This window comes from Aythya marila (assembly GCF_965140915.1).
Source record: "Aythya marila genome assembly, chromosome: 12".
In the NCBI taxonomy this organism is placed as follows: Eukaryota; Metazoa; Chordata; class Aves; order Anseriformes; family Anatidae; genus Aythya; species Aythya marila.
Genome location: NC_139053.1, coordinates 5,734,754 through 5,753,393, shown reverse-complemented (window position 1 = coordinate 5,753,393; position 18,640 = coordinate 5,734,754). Strand labels below are relative to the sequence as shown.

The following is an 18,640-nucleotide window of genomic DNA, read 5'->3' as shown; positions in this document are numbered from 1 at the left end:
GGACTGCTTTAAAAAAAAGGTTTCCAGCCTTATCAATTTCACAGAACTGCCTTGTTTTTTTAAAAATAAATTGTTTGTCTATGCAGAATACATAGACAAGGAAAAAAACTGTTAAAAAGTCAGATTTCAGGTCTTTTTTCTTATCAATTAACGTAAAGTAATTAAGACAGAAAAGCAAACTGTACATGGGCAAGGCTAGTTTACAGTAGGGAAAGGAAATTAACAGCTACATAAAGGCAACAGAGCTTAATCGGCTGTATTTTTGTTCATACTGCTCTTCACATTAAGGGCCCAACTGCAACCATCTGCATACACTTTAATCTCCACACGTGTATCAGCATCACTGTTATTCAATTGCAAAATCACTCAGCATACTGAAACAACATATATCTTGCTGCAACCACTTTCACAAAACTTACTCAGTAAGCATATGTTAAAGATTTAGGCAAGCAAAAAGCTTTAAAATGCATCATGGGGCGTACAATGACTTTCTCAGTCTATGTACAGATAATGTAAAACGTACTTTTCATTCCTACTACCTGAGGCAGTCTTTGGGTTAGATAGTTAATGCAAGCAACATTACAATACCTGGGAGTCCCTGAAGTACATTTCGTACTGCTGAATCATCTGCCTGCTGATCATACTTCCATGATACACTACAACATTAAGGTCAGTCCACGTGCGGAATTCTCTTTCCCAATTTGTTATAGTGGAAAGCGGAGCTATGATCAGAAAAGGCCCTCTTATACCAGACAGGAGGATTTCATAGAGGAATGTAATTGACTGAATGGTTTTGCCAAGACCCATTTCATCCGCTAAAATGCAATTTCGCCTGAAAGTAAAATATATTTATTTGTTATTAAGGTCAAAGAAAGTGCAGTATTCAAGCTATTATTCAAATGGATAAAAATATAAAAGCAAAGCTCAACTATACCAGTTTAAAACAATAGTCAAAATCAAAGTACTGCAGAAGATGCTCCTAAATGTTCCCTGTTTAAGGGCAAAGAATATATTTGGCACAAAAAACCACAAGCTTTCAGTTCCATTTAGCACTGGCAAAACCATAGGAATGGAATGTTCTGTGACATTCTCCTAGAAAATTACTCCAAATATTCTTCTGGGACCGTATCTGTCCCAATTAAAGGAATTTAAATTAATTGGATTTCCTATATGTGTGTTCACCTTGACAAGTCTGCTAGAAATCAGTGAAGATTCCATAATAGTCACAGATGGCAAGTATCCCAGCTACCCTCACATTAACAGAGGATATCCTAACAGCACAGCCAAACTTCCCCCACGTTTCCCAAACTCAGACAGATGCATATAACCAAATTACTATGCAAAGAACCACTAGCTGCTCACCCTCAGCCATGTATTCCAACCCTTCACTGTTTGCATAGGTGCTCATACTGCTATAGAGTGCCTTACACAGAGCTTAAGGCAATTTTTTTTTTTGCACATCATAGAACTTATGTGGTAAAATGGTATGCTCACTGACACTGCCTCTAAAGCACAAGCAACAGATGCTTTGAAAAGAAAGCAAGCAGGACAATGCATGAATAGATATCTGAACTAGATACAGAGACATGCTTCTGGAAAAAATCCTGAAAGCACTTATACTCCAGTTAATACCATACTGTATTTATGAACGGAAGTTAAATTAGCTTCTAATGTAAGGAAATAATTATTTACTAGTCTTATGTTTGAAAAGAGGTAACTATATTTGAAACATATACTAATTCTAGAAAATATTTTGCAAGATGAAAGTGCAGCAGTGAGACTATAATTTTTTTTATAGAAGTAATTTTATTTGGGTATTTTGATAGAGAATAACACAAAATTATATTCCAGTTCCAAAAATTCTCAAAGTTTGTACTTTGGTGGAAGTTTTTTTTTTTTTGTTTGTTTTTAATAATTCCTCAAGCTATTGAAAATTTATGTTCAGTTAGGTTAGTTTTTCTCTTTACCATTTTTTTTTGTTGCCATTATTGATAAAAAACATAGCTGTATACACAGCTTCAAAGGAAGAAAATTTCCCATTTCTTCCAGTTATACCTTTTTAGCTGTGAGCAGAGAAGCTAAGATATATTTAGTCAAAACATTATTCAACCCCGTAGCACTTGTTCACCCCCATATTTAAAATTTGCATTAAAAAAGATCTATGAATATACCTGTTGTACCAGTTGAATAGGAGCCAGTTAAGTCCTTCCAGTTGATATTCCCTGAGCTGATTGCCATTTTTATATTCCCTGGAGTGTTCTATCTTCTTCCAGGAGTTTGGAGGCGGTCGGTCCTTCAAGGGAAAAACACACATGCAAATTGGCACACTTTTTTTCTTCCCCAAAACAGTTCTACCCACTACTTCTCCAGTCTAACAGCTGAGATTTACAATGTAATTATTCACTCTTAATATTGGGAAGGTGTCACTGTTGAAATTACTTGCTAATAAGTAGTTTGCTGAAACCTGAAATTCATATTTTATTTATTTAAATTAATATTTTTAAAATTATTGAGATAATAATACCAAGCAATTGATTTCTAAAATTAAACATACAAATAGCTTGGCCCTGCTAATTTGAAACACTAATTCATTCAGATGAGCCTTCAGAGAACCCTGTAAGAATCTCTGAAGTTTGACTTGGTAAGCTCTAAGAAGAGCTGTCCCACAACTACAGGCACCTGAATACTTAGGTGATATTTCTCAAGATCACCAGTCTGAGTAAGTTTGAAATAGCTTGGGCAGTCTACAGAGTTAACTGTGATCTTGCCCTTTCCTCTCAGAACTTGCCACAACCATCAATGATCAGAGTCAGCTAGTTCAGAAAGCCAATGCTGGGAATACAAAAAGGTTGTGTAAATACAGGGAGGTTTAGTTCCCTGAATCAGTTTCACCACGAGATCGGATGAAAGACAGCATCAGCATAGGCAGGATCATGATACCGTGGGCATGACACAACAGACCTGTAACCGTATCAAGGTGCATTATCTTCATCTCCCTAGCAAACTAGAAGACAGCTGAGAGGCTACACAGACAGCCTAGCTCCAAGCTTGAATGCTCAACAGGGTGGCAACTAGCTCATAGCAGGCAACTGAGAAAAGACAAACTGCTGCTAGGTGGGATTGCAGCAGAAGACTCTCTTGAGGTAGATTCTAAGTTTCAGTGTCAAAGTCAAGCAAAATAACTCTTCCTAAAAGCTTCTCTGATCAGCTGTGCTTTTGACATCACTCAGGATTTCTAAAAGCTCGCTGTTGCTCCACGCTGATGCGGCCTTATCTGACGAATCTGAACTGCAGACGTGCAATTGGTGCGCCTGTTGCCAGCATCAGCAGCATCTGCCCCCACGTCCCCGCGGCAGCGGCTGGCCTTCCCCAGCAGCTGCAGCTTCCTCCCCTCGCGCACAAGCAGCCATCTGGCCGCTGCCCAGCCCCAGGAGCGGCCGCGCTGCCGCTCGCAGGGCTGCAGTCAGCACATACTTCCTCGTACGTGCCGGAGCCTGGGACAAAACCCGCTTGCTGCTGATGCCGAGATGCCTATCGGTTGGACGGTTGCGCTTTAATCATCTTTTTTCTCCCCGAGCCAAATACGGTAACGGAGATGTGTAAAGCCCTTCTTCCCGCACGCCAAAATGGCAGGATTTTAAATAAATGTTAGAAAAATAATATAATGTAATCTGAAGAGGTTAACTACAACCTCTGTCATTATATGAACATAAAAGAAAAGAGAAATATAAAATCCAAAGCCTATAGAAGAAGATACTGTGCATATTCAGATATGTAAAATAAATTAGAACAAGCGCACTACAACACACTGGATATGTCTTAAATACAAGTAAGCTACGACCAATAACACACAGAACTTTAAATAGAAAAAGTATTTTTTTCCCCCTCCTTCTCTAAGACAGAAGATTGATAATTTAAAGACAACATGAATTTCCTCATTAGAAGTATTTTTCTTCCTTTCAGCTAGCCCTTGATTAAAAGAGGAAAAATAAAAGCAGGAAGCAATTATGGAATCTGTTTGACAGGCCTGTTTGCTAATTTCCTTCAGTGTTGAAGCACAAGACTTAACCGTTCTCCGCAAGAGGATGTTTTCATTTTATTCCGTTCTCTCCTCATCTTAATGGTGTTTAGATTCTGTAATAGCCAGATTCAATGTGGTGTTCATCACTCAGTTAAAAGCTCAGCAAGTTCTAACACTTCATATTTTCTCCTAAACAAAAAACTTTTATTTTTTTAATCCAAGTAACAATTTAGATATTTATCTATGCCTACGTGAAAACATTATTATTCCTAGCTAACAAGGCACACAGATCCTTTACACAGATTGTCAATAAGCCTTACATTTTAAACACAGAAGTTTACAGTCAGGAAAATCAAATCCAATTTGCCAAGACAGACAGGTAAATTAGGTATAATTTTACCAATCTCCTTGAATCAGGCCTGGAAGCTTGCAATTGTTCAAATTCTTCTATTTTTGCTTGATCTACATCTTCTTTCAGCTCCCACGTACTGTCTTCATATGGCAACGAACACCATTTTACTAAATAGTAAATAACAGGCTGCAGAAGAAAATTCTGAATGTTATCAGCTTTTAATTTAGTATACATACTAATATACCTTAGTTAATATACCTTACTATTTGAGGACCTAACTTAGGTGACAGACCCAGAAACAAAAATACATGTCTGATACTTTTTACGGTGTTTTGTGGAGGCTCTTTTTTAACTACCTACTTATCCTTGGCTTCTCATACTCTTCTACTTGGTGTAGACCCCCAGAGTACTTTTCAATTTCACCTTCCCACAAATAAGTTTCAGTCTTTGGGAAGATAAATTACTACAGTGTGATGTTTGAAGAAACAGGAAAAAAAAGAATTTAACACAGAGGTACCACACAATATGAAGTAATTTTAACCCTCAACCTTCTTTTAAGATTACAGCTGAAATCACTGTTTAAAAGTCTGCTCAGTTTGTTATCTGAAAGAACAGATTAAATTATTACAGCTATTCCAACACCCTTAAATAGACAAATTTACTGTCTTTGGTTTCTGCTTGCCACTCACACACTTTCTGAATTTTGGCACTTCATTTGCTTGACGGGTTTTTCTTTTTTGATTTTTTAAAACTTGCATTCTTGGTCTGTAATAGCTTTCCAGGAGAGGTACGCTGGGTAACAAGGGTTTTGATAAATACAGAGAAAAAGGTTCACTGATAGCCACACTGGTGGCTATCAAAAAACCTCTAGATCACTGATTGTCTAAAGGCTAGGGATAGAATTAGAGAGGAAGAAGGTATCACCACTGGACCTATTTATGGCCTGCCTTCTTGCGCTTCTTTCAGCAGATCCCTCATCACTATCAGAGGCAGGACTGTGCATGGGATCAGTCTTTTGTCTGAACTCACATGGTTCTTACCAAAACTTGCATTTATATTAATAACCACCTAAGCTTTATTTACTCTTATATATTAATACTAATAAAAAGAGAAGCCATTGCACTTTGTGATTTCTATTTCAAAAAAAAAAAAACACGACTAGCATAGGAAATGACAAGATTGACATGGCTCATTAAATATATCTTCAAAGCTTAAAATCATGAAAATGTTACCCCAAAACCTGCTAGAAATACAATTATCAGAGGTGCACCTTCTAGATTTGCTTTAGGATATATTTACCTCACCAGTGTCCTTATCTTCACAAAGAGAGACTTCTAATACCCGGTCTACTTCAACATAGTCAGGATTAAAAGGTTCTTCTTCCATCTGCAATGCAAGATTAATAAAATTAGTTGAGAGGCCAAAAAAAGATGGCACATGCTGAGACTTGGTCCCATCATACACAAAATCCGATCGGGTATGTATGAATGCCATAGTTATGGACTAATGAGGCTTTTGCAACTCCACCCTGCCCTCACCCTTTTCAAGAGACAACTGGCACTGAAGAAGGATCTGGCATTACGCAGATTCATTTAGGCATGAAGTGCTCTCTTGGAAGCAGAGAACCTCGCCACACTAAAATATCCCTTCCCTCCTTATCACTTAAGTAGTAACCCAAATAATCCTCTATTTAAAACATGCAAGTCAGGTTAGCTCAGTGACTCCAGGAGAGTTGCTCTTAGAATTATGTTAAACAAGCCACCTCCTGCTGCAACCCAACACCCAGTCGTGATGGCTAAAATTCACTTTTCAGCATTCAGTTCTTGTATTTTAAAAACTAATATTAATCACAATTTTGACAAGGAAAAAAGCAGCTTATTTTAATTGCATATTTCATACTCACATCTGCAAAAAAGTGAGCTCTTTGTGCTTGCCTTAGTTTGAACCGTTTTATTTTCTGCTGGATTCTCTTATCCTTTAAAAGCTGCTGTTCTGTGGCCCACTCACAGTGGAGATAAGAGCTAAAATTACAAAGATTAACATTAATATATTAGTGTAAGCCAAAGCTTACTATCTATTTTTAACACACAGTTCAAATAATATAGTTTATAAACCAGAATTTCACTCAAATAAGAGACTATTTTACCATTTAAGACAGAATTCACTGTAAAGATTAAAGATTTTTTCTTCCGAATAATCATATTAAAGCATCTAGTTAAGGTGGCATATTTTTGTTCTAAGATCCAAAGAACTCTATGGATTCCTAAATCTCTTTCAAGTGATCTGAGAAGAAAAGCATGGCCATTTAACATGAACTTAAATGAAGTTAAATAAAGGTCTTTTAGAGTACCTGACACTCCAAAAACACGTGAATCCAGAAACGCTTAAGTTACATTTATCAGCAAGAATCTAATAAAATTAGTCACACAGGTAAAATAAAAAAAAAAAACGTAAAATTTTAAGTTTACAAAGAAAAATGTGAAAAAGACAAAAAAACAATGACAAGTAATCTCCAAATAACACAAAACTTTTGTAGATGAATATGGTCCATACTATAGTCAACAGCTCCAGTGAAACAACTCTAATACTTACTAGTTCTTATATTTTACAAAAAACTCTTCTGTTTCTACAGTCATCCCAGCAGATATCTAGAAAGGAAATTTCAGAGAATTGTAAAATGATGAAGCAAAACCCATTTTCAAATATGCAATTTCATCCAATGACAATCACTTACTTCTTTCTTTATTATCCTAGAGGATAAGATTTTGTCTACAATTGCTGCATCTTCTTCACTTGGATTCTCCTATAAACGTAGAAAACCCATGACATCATTATAAATAGCAGTAAATGCTCTCTCTTCAAGCTGATCAGGCTTAAAGGTTTCATCAGCACCAATGGCTTGTTAAAAGATCAACAGCAAGGGTAAATAGGAACTTTATCAGTAGCAGTCTCTACCATACTGGCAGACAAATTTAAAGTACGATGAATATTACTCCTTTAACATAGATTAAATGGAAAGGCAAAAGCAGATGAGTATGGTTGTCATTATGTTATTTAATATTAGTATTTGATTACTACTATTTAGGCCAAGAAAATATGTTCCCATACTAAACCAAAATATTTTTCTTAGGATGCAGGAGGTTAACTGCCAGATGTTTATCTTAAAAGGAAGGCCAATATCTATCCAGAGAGAAATATAAGTAAAAGTTCAGTTCATCTTCCAAAGACCAGACGACTCAGTGCTCACCTGCCATACACACTCACTGTGCAAGCAATGGTGATTTCCAGACACAGACTCACTGTGTGTGCCCTGTTAAATTAATCTGATAACCTGAGCTTCATTACACAGAGATGGAGAAGCAAGAACTCTAGTAGACAGGTTAAAAAAATTAGTAAAATGAAAACCTTGTAGCATAATATGTCAAGCATAGATTTACTCTAAACACAGATAGCAGAACTATGCTGTGGAATCAGACAGACAAGGTCATGCCTGTGAATTCCAGCAGGGCTTAGGTGTGCGACAGACAGTGGATTATTTAGCTCTGCCAACACTCAAGCTGTGGTCCCAGAGACAGTGAGCCCATGTTTAAAGGTTGCTTCCAATAAGGTCAACCTCCCTCCTGTCCGACTTGTTCCCAACCACAGCATCTCCCTTACAGCTTGGACATTCTTTCAATTGTCTCAAGAACACTTTTGTAAAATGTATATCCTGCCACTTTATTTACCTGGAATTGTTCAACACCAAGTTCAAGTACCAGAATTGGCACAAGTTAAACACTGAAGTGTGAACCTGAGGGGAGAATGAGGAAGGAAAGGAGCACCCTTCTTAAAATCTTGCTAAGCGGAGGTCCCCGTAGGCTCAACTAATTTTATATTTTGGGAAGTCATGATAACAGTAGTGCACAGCTTTATCCTGTACCAACAAAGCACAGCACATTACTCCAGCCATACCTATCCTTTGTCTTACCTTTATGCTTATCCCTAACTTCTGTTAAGTCAGCAAATGCTTTTAACAGAAAAAGAAAATGGCTCTAAGTCATTTATTTCAATTCTTAAGACCTTGGCAAGATGTCACATTGAATGAACTGCAGATTAGTAATGATAATTCTGAGCTTTATTCACTGAACTCCTTGAGACAACTGGGCAGTTCCTACTACTGACCAAGGTAGATTTTACTTACCACAAATAACTGTAAAGGCTGTTCAGCAGGTAAAGGAGCTGAATTCTTTTTCATTTTCACAGAAACTTTAGCTTCTTCTTCTGACTGCTTTCCTTCTCCTTCTTCAGCATACTTTTTCCGTTTAACTTGACGATTTGATCTTCTCTTCTGCATGGAGTAGAATAAAACTAAGAGGCTTTACCAAAAACTTCCTTCAACACAAACTGCAATTTTCAGGGTTCTTTAAGCAATACTTCAGCTCTATCTAAAATCAGTGGACAAAATCTGATGGAATACATCAAGCATGTGAACCACAGGGTAAAGAAGTAGCCAAATCCTATTTTGGACCAATTAGACTTTTTTTTTTTCCCTAATGCTTTTCACAGGAACATTTGATGCTTTTATTTTTAGCATTCACAAGCAAACACAGATCAGTAATTTGAGGGTGGGTGAACTAAACTGACACATAATAGATCTCCCTTAAGAAAGCATCAGTATTTCAACAGCAGTTGAAACAGTAAACAGCGGAACAGCTGTATGTTCTTGTCTAATTCAAGAATCTCAGTGAAAGATGCAAAATATGCTTTCTCTGTTAAACAACTGTAATATGAAAATTAAGAAGATATTCAAAAACAGTAAGAGGAAAGATTATTAGATGTTGTTGGTCAAATTGTTGATCAACTCTGATTTGATTGTTAATAGCTTGTTTCTTTATTCATTTTTCTGCTTTCTCCTCCACCTTGATCAAACCTATTTATCGCAGCATTTTGCCTACTCAGCTTTTTTGCTATCTTCCACTCTTGTTTCAGCTGAGGACAACAAGCTCCAGCTGGAGAAATAATGTTATATTATATTAAAGAAATACTGTCTAGGACAGCAATTTCTTCTCATGTCTCTGTTTAAGCGTCAAAAACTTAGATTACCTTCAGGTATCCTTTCCTTCCCCCATAGCACAAATTTATAGGACACTGCAAGTGTCCTAAACAAAAGTCAATCCTATGATTGACTTGTAAACCTACTGCATAAATAGTGATAGCAGGATCATGACAGTCAGTTAACATACAGCCACTAACATTTGAAAACATTGCGATCTGCTTTAAAGAACTCATCATCACAAATAAAATCTATGTAGAAGAGCTTACATTAATAAAATTTACTATACTGAGCTACACAGAAAGCATATTGTTGTTTAGGAAAAGCCACTGCTGGTTGCAGTATACTGCAGTAACCAGCTGGAAAAGAAAAAGTTGTGGATAGACCAAACCCCAACATCCTGTGGTCATGCTGGCCTCTCCAGAGCAGAAATGAAGCAACGGTACGATTGCAGCACAGGAACTTTCTTCCTGACTGTTAAACTCAAGCCTTGGTCTGGCTGCTCTCTGGTAAAAGACGTTTCTATACTTTAACAACTATTTGAGAAGTATTTTAGTAAGGTAGAAGTTGTAAAATATATACAATACAGTAAACATCAAAGAATGAGCATCCGACCATTCTTCCGTAGAAACTAAATGTGCATAAAACAGTCAACTTGCCACGAGAAAAACAACCAGACTAGCTATTCATTGATACTAAGTGTGCATGGGGGGTAGTTTGAGGCAAAAATAAACTTCAGGTTTAAACAGACTCTAAGAATGTGACCGTATAGTTTAAATCAACAATACTTTGAAGAAAGTAGGCAAGCTTTTATACAAATGGCTAGTTAATAGAAGCAATGCAAAATGATGCACGAATTAAGAACAAAAGGGTTAAGAACTAGGTTCAAGTTTTACTCATTAAGTCGTCGTTGATATTTTATTTAAGTTATTGAGTCATTAAAATGTATTTTCAATCCTTTTCAGTATGTCTTTTCTGAATTTATAAAATGATTAACAAAACATCTACAAACCTACATTCTCCAAAGTATTTATATAACCTCTTTTGTTTGAAAGAGGCTGTATACTTCCCTGTGCTGAGAAGTATGGTCATAAAAATGATACAAGGAACAAAATAAAGTAGTACTGAACATTTTTCCAACACATAAATCAACATACTAAAGGAATACACTTACTGAGAAACTAAACATACCAAATGAATTAGGGCAAATTACCTAAAAATACACTAACCTTCCCCACCTGGGTTAAAATAGAAAGCTACTTGCAACAGGAAAAGAAAATCACGTTCAAATATTTAACGGAGAATGAATTAAAGCAGAGACTTAAGTAAAGCAACGGATGTCTTTCCTGTTATGCTCCCTAACTCTTGTATGTAGGCAGAGCAGTGTTACGTGACATTCTGCAGCATGACTTTTTGCTGTCCCATTCCACCCGTCAGTGTCTCCACGCTCTGTTCCCTTCATACAAGGATCATTTAATACCAAAAATCAAATAGCTAAAAAAACCTTCCAAAACAATAACCAAAAAGGAATGAACTTCAGTCTTTTGTATTAAAGTTGTTGACCCAAAGGATTATATTCATGTGTTTACAGAACTCTGTTGGTAAGTTGCAGTACTTCAGAACCATGAAACCTTTCACCTCCTCTCAAGTCTGCTAAATAGGCCTTCCACACCAAGACAAATACCCTGAGGAATAAATCATTCCACAGTCTCTTCCAGGTAACCTTTACCTAGGGCACTTCATCATTTAAATTAATAAAAAGCCATTCTTGGAAATGGCTTTGGATCCTCTTTTCCCCAGCATTATCATCTGCAAAATACTAAAGGTCAGCTCTGCAATTCATGATTATTTTCTGACATTGTCATCAGATCACGCAATTAATTTTTACTCAGCAACTTATTATGAATATTGATTACATCCCCTTCAATGAAATTGCTACAGAATAAAAACCTGTGCATCTTCAGAATGAAATCTTAGGTTTTAATGCTGTCCACCCAAAGGAACAGAGTTGCAATTCTGTTACTAATCTGCATATAAATAGGGTACTATCTCTTACACAGTTCATATTTCTTTGTGCATAAAGTTTGTAAATGATCAAATGACTATACCAGGGCAATCTATTAAAAAATGAAGACAGAAAAGTTACAAGGGAGAGATGCCAGGAGAGAATGACCCCACCCCTTCAGTTCTCAATCCTGCACTTCCTTCAGGTGCATTTCAGAAGCAACTAGAGCCTGCCAGCACACTGAGCATAGCTCCTTCTGATCCAACACTGTAAAAAAGTAATTCTTCAGTTTCTACAGAAGCAGTGCTCAGAAAAAGCGCAAAGTTTGCCACAGGCCTTTTAAATGTTCTCCAAGAACCGGTATGACTGATAAATGCCCCTTCTATTGGGCAGTTACCACATTCTCCCCTTCTTATGACAATGTCACCCACAGTAGGCATCAGGTCTAACAGCCAACTCAATAGATGAGTACTTACAGTCTCAAATCTACACACTTCTGTACTGAAATGCAGCAGATGCAAGCAGGACATTGATGTCCCATTACTACAGAGGGACTCCAACCTACAGGATTCTCTTATTTCAAAAAGGGAAAAGTAGACGATAATGTGAGGATTGTATCTATGAGAGACACATATTACAGAGAGAGAGAAAGACAGTAACTCATGATACCAACAGAAATATAATTCTTTGAAGAGACAGGAAAAAGAAAGCCTATAGACATAAGAGCACATACAAATTAAAGAGAAAAACCCTGACTGCTTACCTGTGAGTCTTCATCTTTCACTGGCCGCTGCGGAGTCTGCTTAGCATCAGACAACTCATCTGAAGATTCATTTTTTCTTTTCTGCTTCTTACCCAGTGTGATGATTAGCTTTCTGTTAGGGAAAAAAAAAAAAAAGAAAAAGAAAAAAAAAAAGTGAATGCTATATACTAAGTTTACTTACCTTCAAGAGTAAAAACAATGCCACAGATTAGCAATTCCATTACTCGTTACTATAAAAATAAGGAAGCACCACGCCCTTAAAAAGGAAAAATACTTCTCAAAACAAAAAGCTACAATTTGACACTAGGTATTTTCTACTCATGTGTCTGGGTTTCTCTACAAGAAAGCAGTTATCCTCTATCAAATACTTTATATCTATAAATGAATAACTGAAATGTAAAATCTAACATTTAAACTAACTGACAATGGTAAATTATCCAGACAAAAACGGGCATACCTATCATCTGCAGGTGATGACAGTAAATAACTTGCTGCAAATAACTTCTCATTGTAAACTGTATCTTTTCTTATCAATATTTAATAGATTAGCTAGTGACAACAATCTAAAACAATTCAAAGCTGTCTGACTTGCAAAGCTTGTATGCTTAATCTAGTCATTTAATGGTGAAAGTGAGAGAATTACACGCATCCTTTTTGCCTTTAAGAAAATTAAAAAGAAGCTGTATTCAAGCCCCAGTAGTTTTGTCTCCTCTAAGAACTCAGTATACTCTGAGAGCCAACACTGCGCTGAAGAAATTGGCTAAATTCTAATGAAAAGCACCAATTATTTCTCAGTTGAGCTTTAAAGGTTATACTACAAATTATGGTACCAATGTCATCTAATTTGTTTGTATTTAAAAGGTGTCAAAATATTTCTTTTTTCATATTTGAGATGTGCCAAACACTAGTCTTCAAATATGTTTTCAGTGGAATAATCACAGAATGATTACAAACTACCCAAAAACACAGACATAAAAATCTGTCCTAAAACACATATTTCACATAGTATCTGATCATCAGCTCTGTGTACCAGAGAAAGAGACAACTGTTCCGGCACACACGTCTCTGCTATTTACGGCACAAATTAAATGGCTGACAATAGCTTTTAGACAGACAATTCAAGTTATTTTATGCCAAAGTAGCATCCAATACATTGGCCACCTGAAAAAACACTGATGAGAATGCGGTGGTGGTTGAAACACTTATCTCATGTGTTTTGGGTTTTCTTTTTTGGAAGTGTCCAAAAAAAAAAAAAACAAAAAACAAACTATCACTTATTTACTACAACCAAACCAGCACTCCAAAATATTATGGGTAGGATTAAACAACATGGCTGCCAAAATATTACAGACATTTTTTAAAACACTGAACATTTTCATGTTTTCAGTATTTAGCCGCTAAGTGTGGAAAGATCAAAAAAATAAAGAAAATATTTTCCACTCCCGTTTTTTTTTGTTTCATTATGAACTGAACAGCACTGGAAAACGCGCAATGAAATTACATTGCAATGAGCGTGATCACAGAGCTGCCTGCTCAGAGGGAAATCCTGGTCTTCAAGTCCTTGCTTTTCATTAGGCATCCTCAGCTTGGTATTTAGAAAACACTTATCATAATTGCTGGAAATAATTTCAACAATGAATACAATGGTTTTCCCCACTGTATATGAGAACTGGCTCTTGGATTTTTCCATTGCTTTTCCATCTCTAATGAGGAGTTTATTTATGTATTGATACTGTTGGATCCTCAGATATTTGTTAAATATGCTTCTTTCTGGAGGTAGGCTTGGATAAACCACTTCCTTCCTTTTTAATCTCACTTTCTTTTGTAGAATTTAAAGGTGTTATATCAGCACTTATCAGATACCGTGCCCAATTAGCTAATATTTTTGGAAGTGGTATTGGCAAGGCACACCAACTGACTTGCTGAACCTAGTTATACCGAGTTGCAGATACTACCATTTACCACTGATTTAAAGGGAAATACGACAAACTGGTGGGATAGAATTTGTTGGAAGACCAGCAAACTGACAAAACCATCCCTACCCCACCAAGTTCTTGAGCTGCAAATTTGGAGTTTGGGAAAACATGAAGAAGCATCGGGAATGCTTCTCCTGCTCCTGAATCCTGCCTGTCGCATCTGCTTCTGACCGTGGCTGGAGACGGAATACCAGGCTAGCTGAGACTCCGGGCAGACCTGGCCAGGCACTATTCTAAGCTTTGCCCTTCTGCTACCAGTAAGTGGAACACACTGGGCTCATCTCTAGCTGTTCCTTGCTGATCTTTTCACTGAAATACCGGACATAGAATGTATTCAGACTAATGAACTCATAATTTGTAGATTATTATTTTTCTCCAATACAAATCTTTTCATTAACTAAGTGCTGAATACAAGTGAAGCTGGACAGGGTCTTGGCAGAACATTTGGTCCAATTCCTGCTCAAAGCCATGGGCAGACAGGACCTTGCCCTGCCAAGCACTGCCCATCTCCACAGCTGATACCTCTCTGGCCAACCTAATCCAAATCTGGACTCTTTCTACGTAACAGTGAGTTAAAATATTTCCTAAATGCATGCTGCCACGTTAAACATTTGTACCTGTGCAACTAGGTTCATCCTTGTTTCATACCCTAGTGCCTAACATTCTAGGTTCAGGTTCCTTTTGGGTTCAAGCAGCACAGTGTGATGGAAGGCCATGACCATTTTCCTACAGCTTCTAGTGTTATCCACGGAATAGCAGATATCCAGCTTTAGAACATGGGCTTGTTTGGGGATTACAGACTTCTCTACATCTTTTCCTGCACATTTTTCACTTCCTTCTCTGTAGTTTTGGTCTCCCTGTGTGCTTACCTCTTGACCTGTCCCTGCAGTCTTATAAATATTCCACTTGTCCATCAGCTGTTATTTTCTCTTAATCTTGTATTCCCTACCCTCGGTACTTTTCTTCACATGCATCTCCCTGAAATGTTCTTAACATTATCTTTACACATTACTGATCAGAACGTTTCATCCTCCATGTGGATACGATGCCAATGAGGAATAATTGCAGTTTCACTTCCTTCTGATCCAGTGCCCAGAACTACCATGCACTTTGCTATCAAAAGTTGCTGAATGACAGTATGGTGCTGAAGTCATGCGTTTCTCTTAGTAAAAATGCAATCTGCTCATATTTTGGCCAAAACCTTCTAAAAAAATCTGCTATGTGAAAACAATGACTTTCAGAAGCTTGTAAACTGGATCAATTCTGTGAAATTTTTTCATTGACAGAGCAAGTTGCCTTGCCAGTTTATAGATTTCTGCAGGAAAGCATAAAGATCCTTGGCTAAAATCCCTTTTTCCATGCTGAAACAAACTGTTCTGAACAGAAACTATCTATTCTGTTTCTATGAAAAGGAAGCAGCACACTGTAGACACAGAATAAATAATGCCACTCGACCCCATTCCAATTTCATTTTTTCTCGCCTTCTTAAACTTAAAATCTGATTACATAACATCTAGAAATACTGTAGTTTGCTTCAACGTGTTTTTTTTTCTTCTGTATCTTCAAAGTAAACCAAAAATGTTGAGCAATGTATACAAACGGAAGAGATTAGAAAGAAGCCATCTGAGGAGCCAGTATTACTCTTGATCCCTAGCACATAACTCTTGACTTAGGTCTCAAAACTAACAGAAGCCATCAGCAAGAGCACCAGGAACCACTATTTGAGGAACAAATCTCTGGACAGTGTAACTACTTTCCTATAAATTAAGAGCTAATTAGAATCTGGTCCATTCCTCCTGTTTAATAGCAGAAGAACGTGATGGAAGAGCTGTCAGCACTTTTAACAGCTTTAAAATTATGAGAACAAATCTCAAGGCCTTCAAAATATTGAATGTGAGCAAGTATGATAGAGGAAAAAAAAGGAAAACAGCAAATTTGTATTAGGGGTGTAAGAAACAGAAAGATATTGCTGACTTTTAAAGTATCATTTCAGCTCTGTTTTCTCAAAACCAAGAAACACTAAATAACTAATCATTAGTATCCGAACAGCCACCTCCCAAATACTTCATTTGCAGTCGAAGCATTTTATTAACTCATGAGTAATAAAATGCTGTTTATCTACATCATTAGTGTTTATCACCAAAAACTTAGCTAAAAATCCAATTTATTGGCAAAACAGAAAGCAGGTATTTCCTTGACAAGATAGCATATCCTCTTAAAATGAGAAGTATATTGATGGTATGAAAACAGTTGCTCTCATCCTTTTAACATGTTTAATAAATAATATCAACACCTTAATATTAGCCACTGTCTCCTCCAAATATGTCTCCAATTAGTAACTTTTGAATTGGAGACAGATTTTTAAAACACTCATCTAGTCTTACTTGGAACAGGCAGCCATTTCAAGCTCAGACAGAACTGGAATAATAATGCAAGAGAAAAAACAAGTGTGTTGTTTTTTTGTTGTTGTTAATAAGACCATATTGTTTGGCATTCAAGTACTTCGTAGTAGGTTAGCAGACTTCAGATTCTGTCACTTAAACACAACTGGTGCATCAAAACTAGAGTTTGGGAGCAGAGAAAACTACGCCAATGAGTCACAGCTCAATGCAAACACATCCCAGGAAGATGATCGAATCTGAAATGTGTGTGATTTCTAGTCACGAAAAAAGAGGGTTATGATCTGACGGAACAAAGACATTCAGTGACATCTCCTCTACTTGAGCATAGATCATACAGCCTGCATTTCCCGACTTATATAAAACATACAAGACAATTGACAATGTCTACTTTCTAGGAAATTGACTTCAAGTTCTTGCATTTAACCTTAAATGATGCAGGATCAGCTAATAGGTGAATCACTTCCGTTTTCTTTTCCATCCCCACATCTCCTGCTGCTGAGTTTAGAAAGGATTCAAACCCTCTGGACAGTACCATATCAACAAGTGATAATGTAAAGATTTTTCTACCAGGGTCTTGGGTCCTAAAAAGGCTCTGTACTGTAAAAAGTACATCTGAGACCCATTTCAAGGCAATAACAATATTTACTATGTGAATAGGATCATGTAGGACTTCCTGGATTCATTATTATGCAATTTAAGGGTTAATACAAAAAGCTTCAACACTGTCCTTTTTAGCACATGAAAGGATACACCCATTTCTGGTAACGGGAAACAGTTTTGAACTTATGGGCTATGACCCCCAACTGAACTTTTGTAAACCTAATTTCTATGGTTTGGGGAAATGTATTTAGTTATTTATTTGAAAACAAATAAAAAATGACCTCATGATTAAAAAAATCCTAAATATAGTCTAATGATATTGCCCTTTATATCACTATTGCTGAGCTACTGCTTTTAATCAGGACCATGATATTTAATTTTGTGTTTGAGTAGGTGGGAGTACATTGAGAGCTATAAATCTAAATGCCAATCTACTTTCTTGAACAACAGAACGTTCACAAATTCCTAATTCTTCTATCCTTTACGTAAAATGCTGAAGGTAGACTTTCGAGTTTAAATATGTATCACCGTAAATGGAAGAACTGGAATCATAAGCAGCTCAAATGCTTGTAAATACATACAAGTTCTATGCAAAAATATTAAGTATTTAGATTTCTAAAACTCAATATGCTTTGCTAAATCAACAGTACATGAGAAGCAGTTCTGCAGTCCTGAGAAACCACTAAAGTAACTTAATTTTTAAACAATTAGCTTTATCAGTAATGAACACCCAAAGATAACCATTTCCATATCTGGTAATACTAAATACATTATACATGCATCCTTATACTGCTAATAATTTGTCATACACTTATGACACTTTTGGTAATAAAGGAATTTAGTCATTTATCTTCAGCAATGCTTACAGCATCAAAGCTTTACTAATTATTGATTCTATTTCTAAACCAGAGGACTGAAATGAACAAGTCTTGTTTCTTTGACTTCAACGGGTCAGAGGATAAAAAACCTTAATCGGAACCTTTAGAAATAAAATATAGCCTGCCTAGAAAGTAATTCCTAGTAGTTTATAACTAGCAGTGATCAATTGAAAACAATTACTGTGGCTTTTATTTTTTTTATATACCTGTATATCTCAAAGGAATCATGACAGAAGAGGTAAACAGCTAACATGAAGCCCCCAAAGACATACCAATTAATTATGCTTAATTAGGAAGAAAAAGATTAAAATCATGCTGTCCCTGATATCCAGAAACACGGTAGCTAAAACTTATCTTGATCCTAGATGAGGGCTACTCAATGCCAGTAACAGTTATATTGCACTATATTTAAATGCACATTTTTTCTTTTTTCCTTTTTACTAAAGCCTGTTGGCTAGCAGGCCATTTTAACGAGGTCTGTCCAGCAACTAGTGTGCCAGCTCCAGCTCTGCCAGGTGAGCCAGGCAGAGCATATCATTTTCACAGCTGAGTAACTGTACCTCTCTCAATCCTCCTCAAGAGGAGCACACAACATGCTACACGGTCGGGAC

At 36.7% G+C, this 18,640-nt stretch overlaps 1 protein-coding gene across 7 annotated transcripts in view; it reads right to left on the bottom strand.

Annotated features, from left to right (window-relative positions):
- Nucleotides 1-18,640, bottom strand: part of CHD9 (chromodomain helicase DNA binding protein 9) — a 93,536-nt gene that overhangs the window by 31,555 nt on the left and 43,341 nt on the right. For all 7 annotated transcript variants that reach the window (XR_014318333.1, XM_082769927.1, XM_082769929.1 and 4 more), the window contains 9 exons: nt 12,174-12,285; nt 8,554-8,700; nt 7,108-7,176; nt 6,966-7,021; nt 6,277-6,394; nt 5,673-5,759; nt 4,422-4,559; nt 2,172-2,293; nt 589-832 (listed from right to left, as the gene is read on the bottom strand). Coding sequence is in view for 6 of the 7 variants with exons in the window: in XM_082769927.1 (XP_082626053.1) it covers nt 589-832; nt 2,172-2,293; nt 4,422-4,559; nt 5,673-5,759; nt 6,277-6,394; nt 6,966-7,021; nt 7,108-7,176; nt 8,554-8,700; nt 12,174-12,285 (1,093 nt within the window). In the remaining variant the exon portion in view is untranslated. The remainder of the gene's footprint in view (nt 1-588; nt 833-2,171; nt 2,294-4,421; nt 4,560-5,672; nt 5,760-6,276; nt 6,395-6,965; nt 7,022-7,107; nt 7,177-8,553; nt 8,701-12,173; nt 12,286-18,640) is intronic.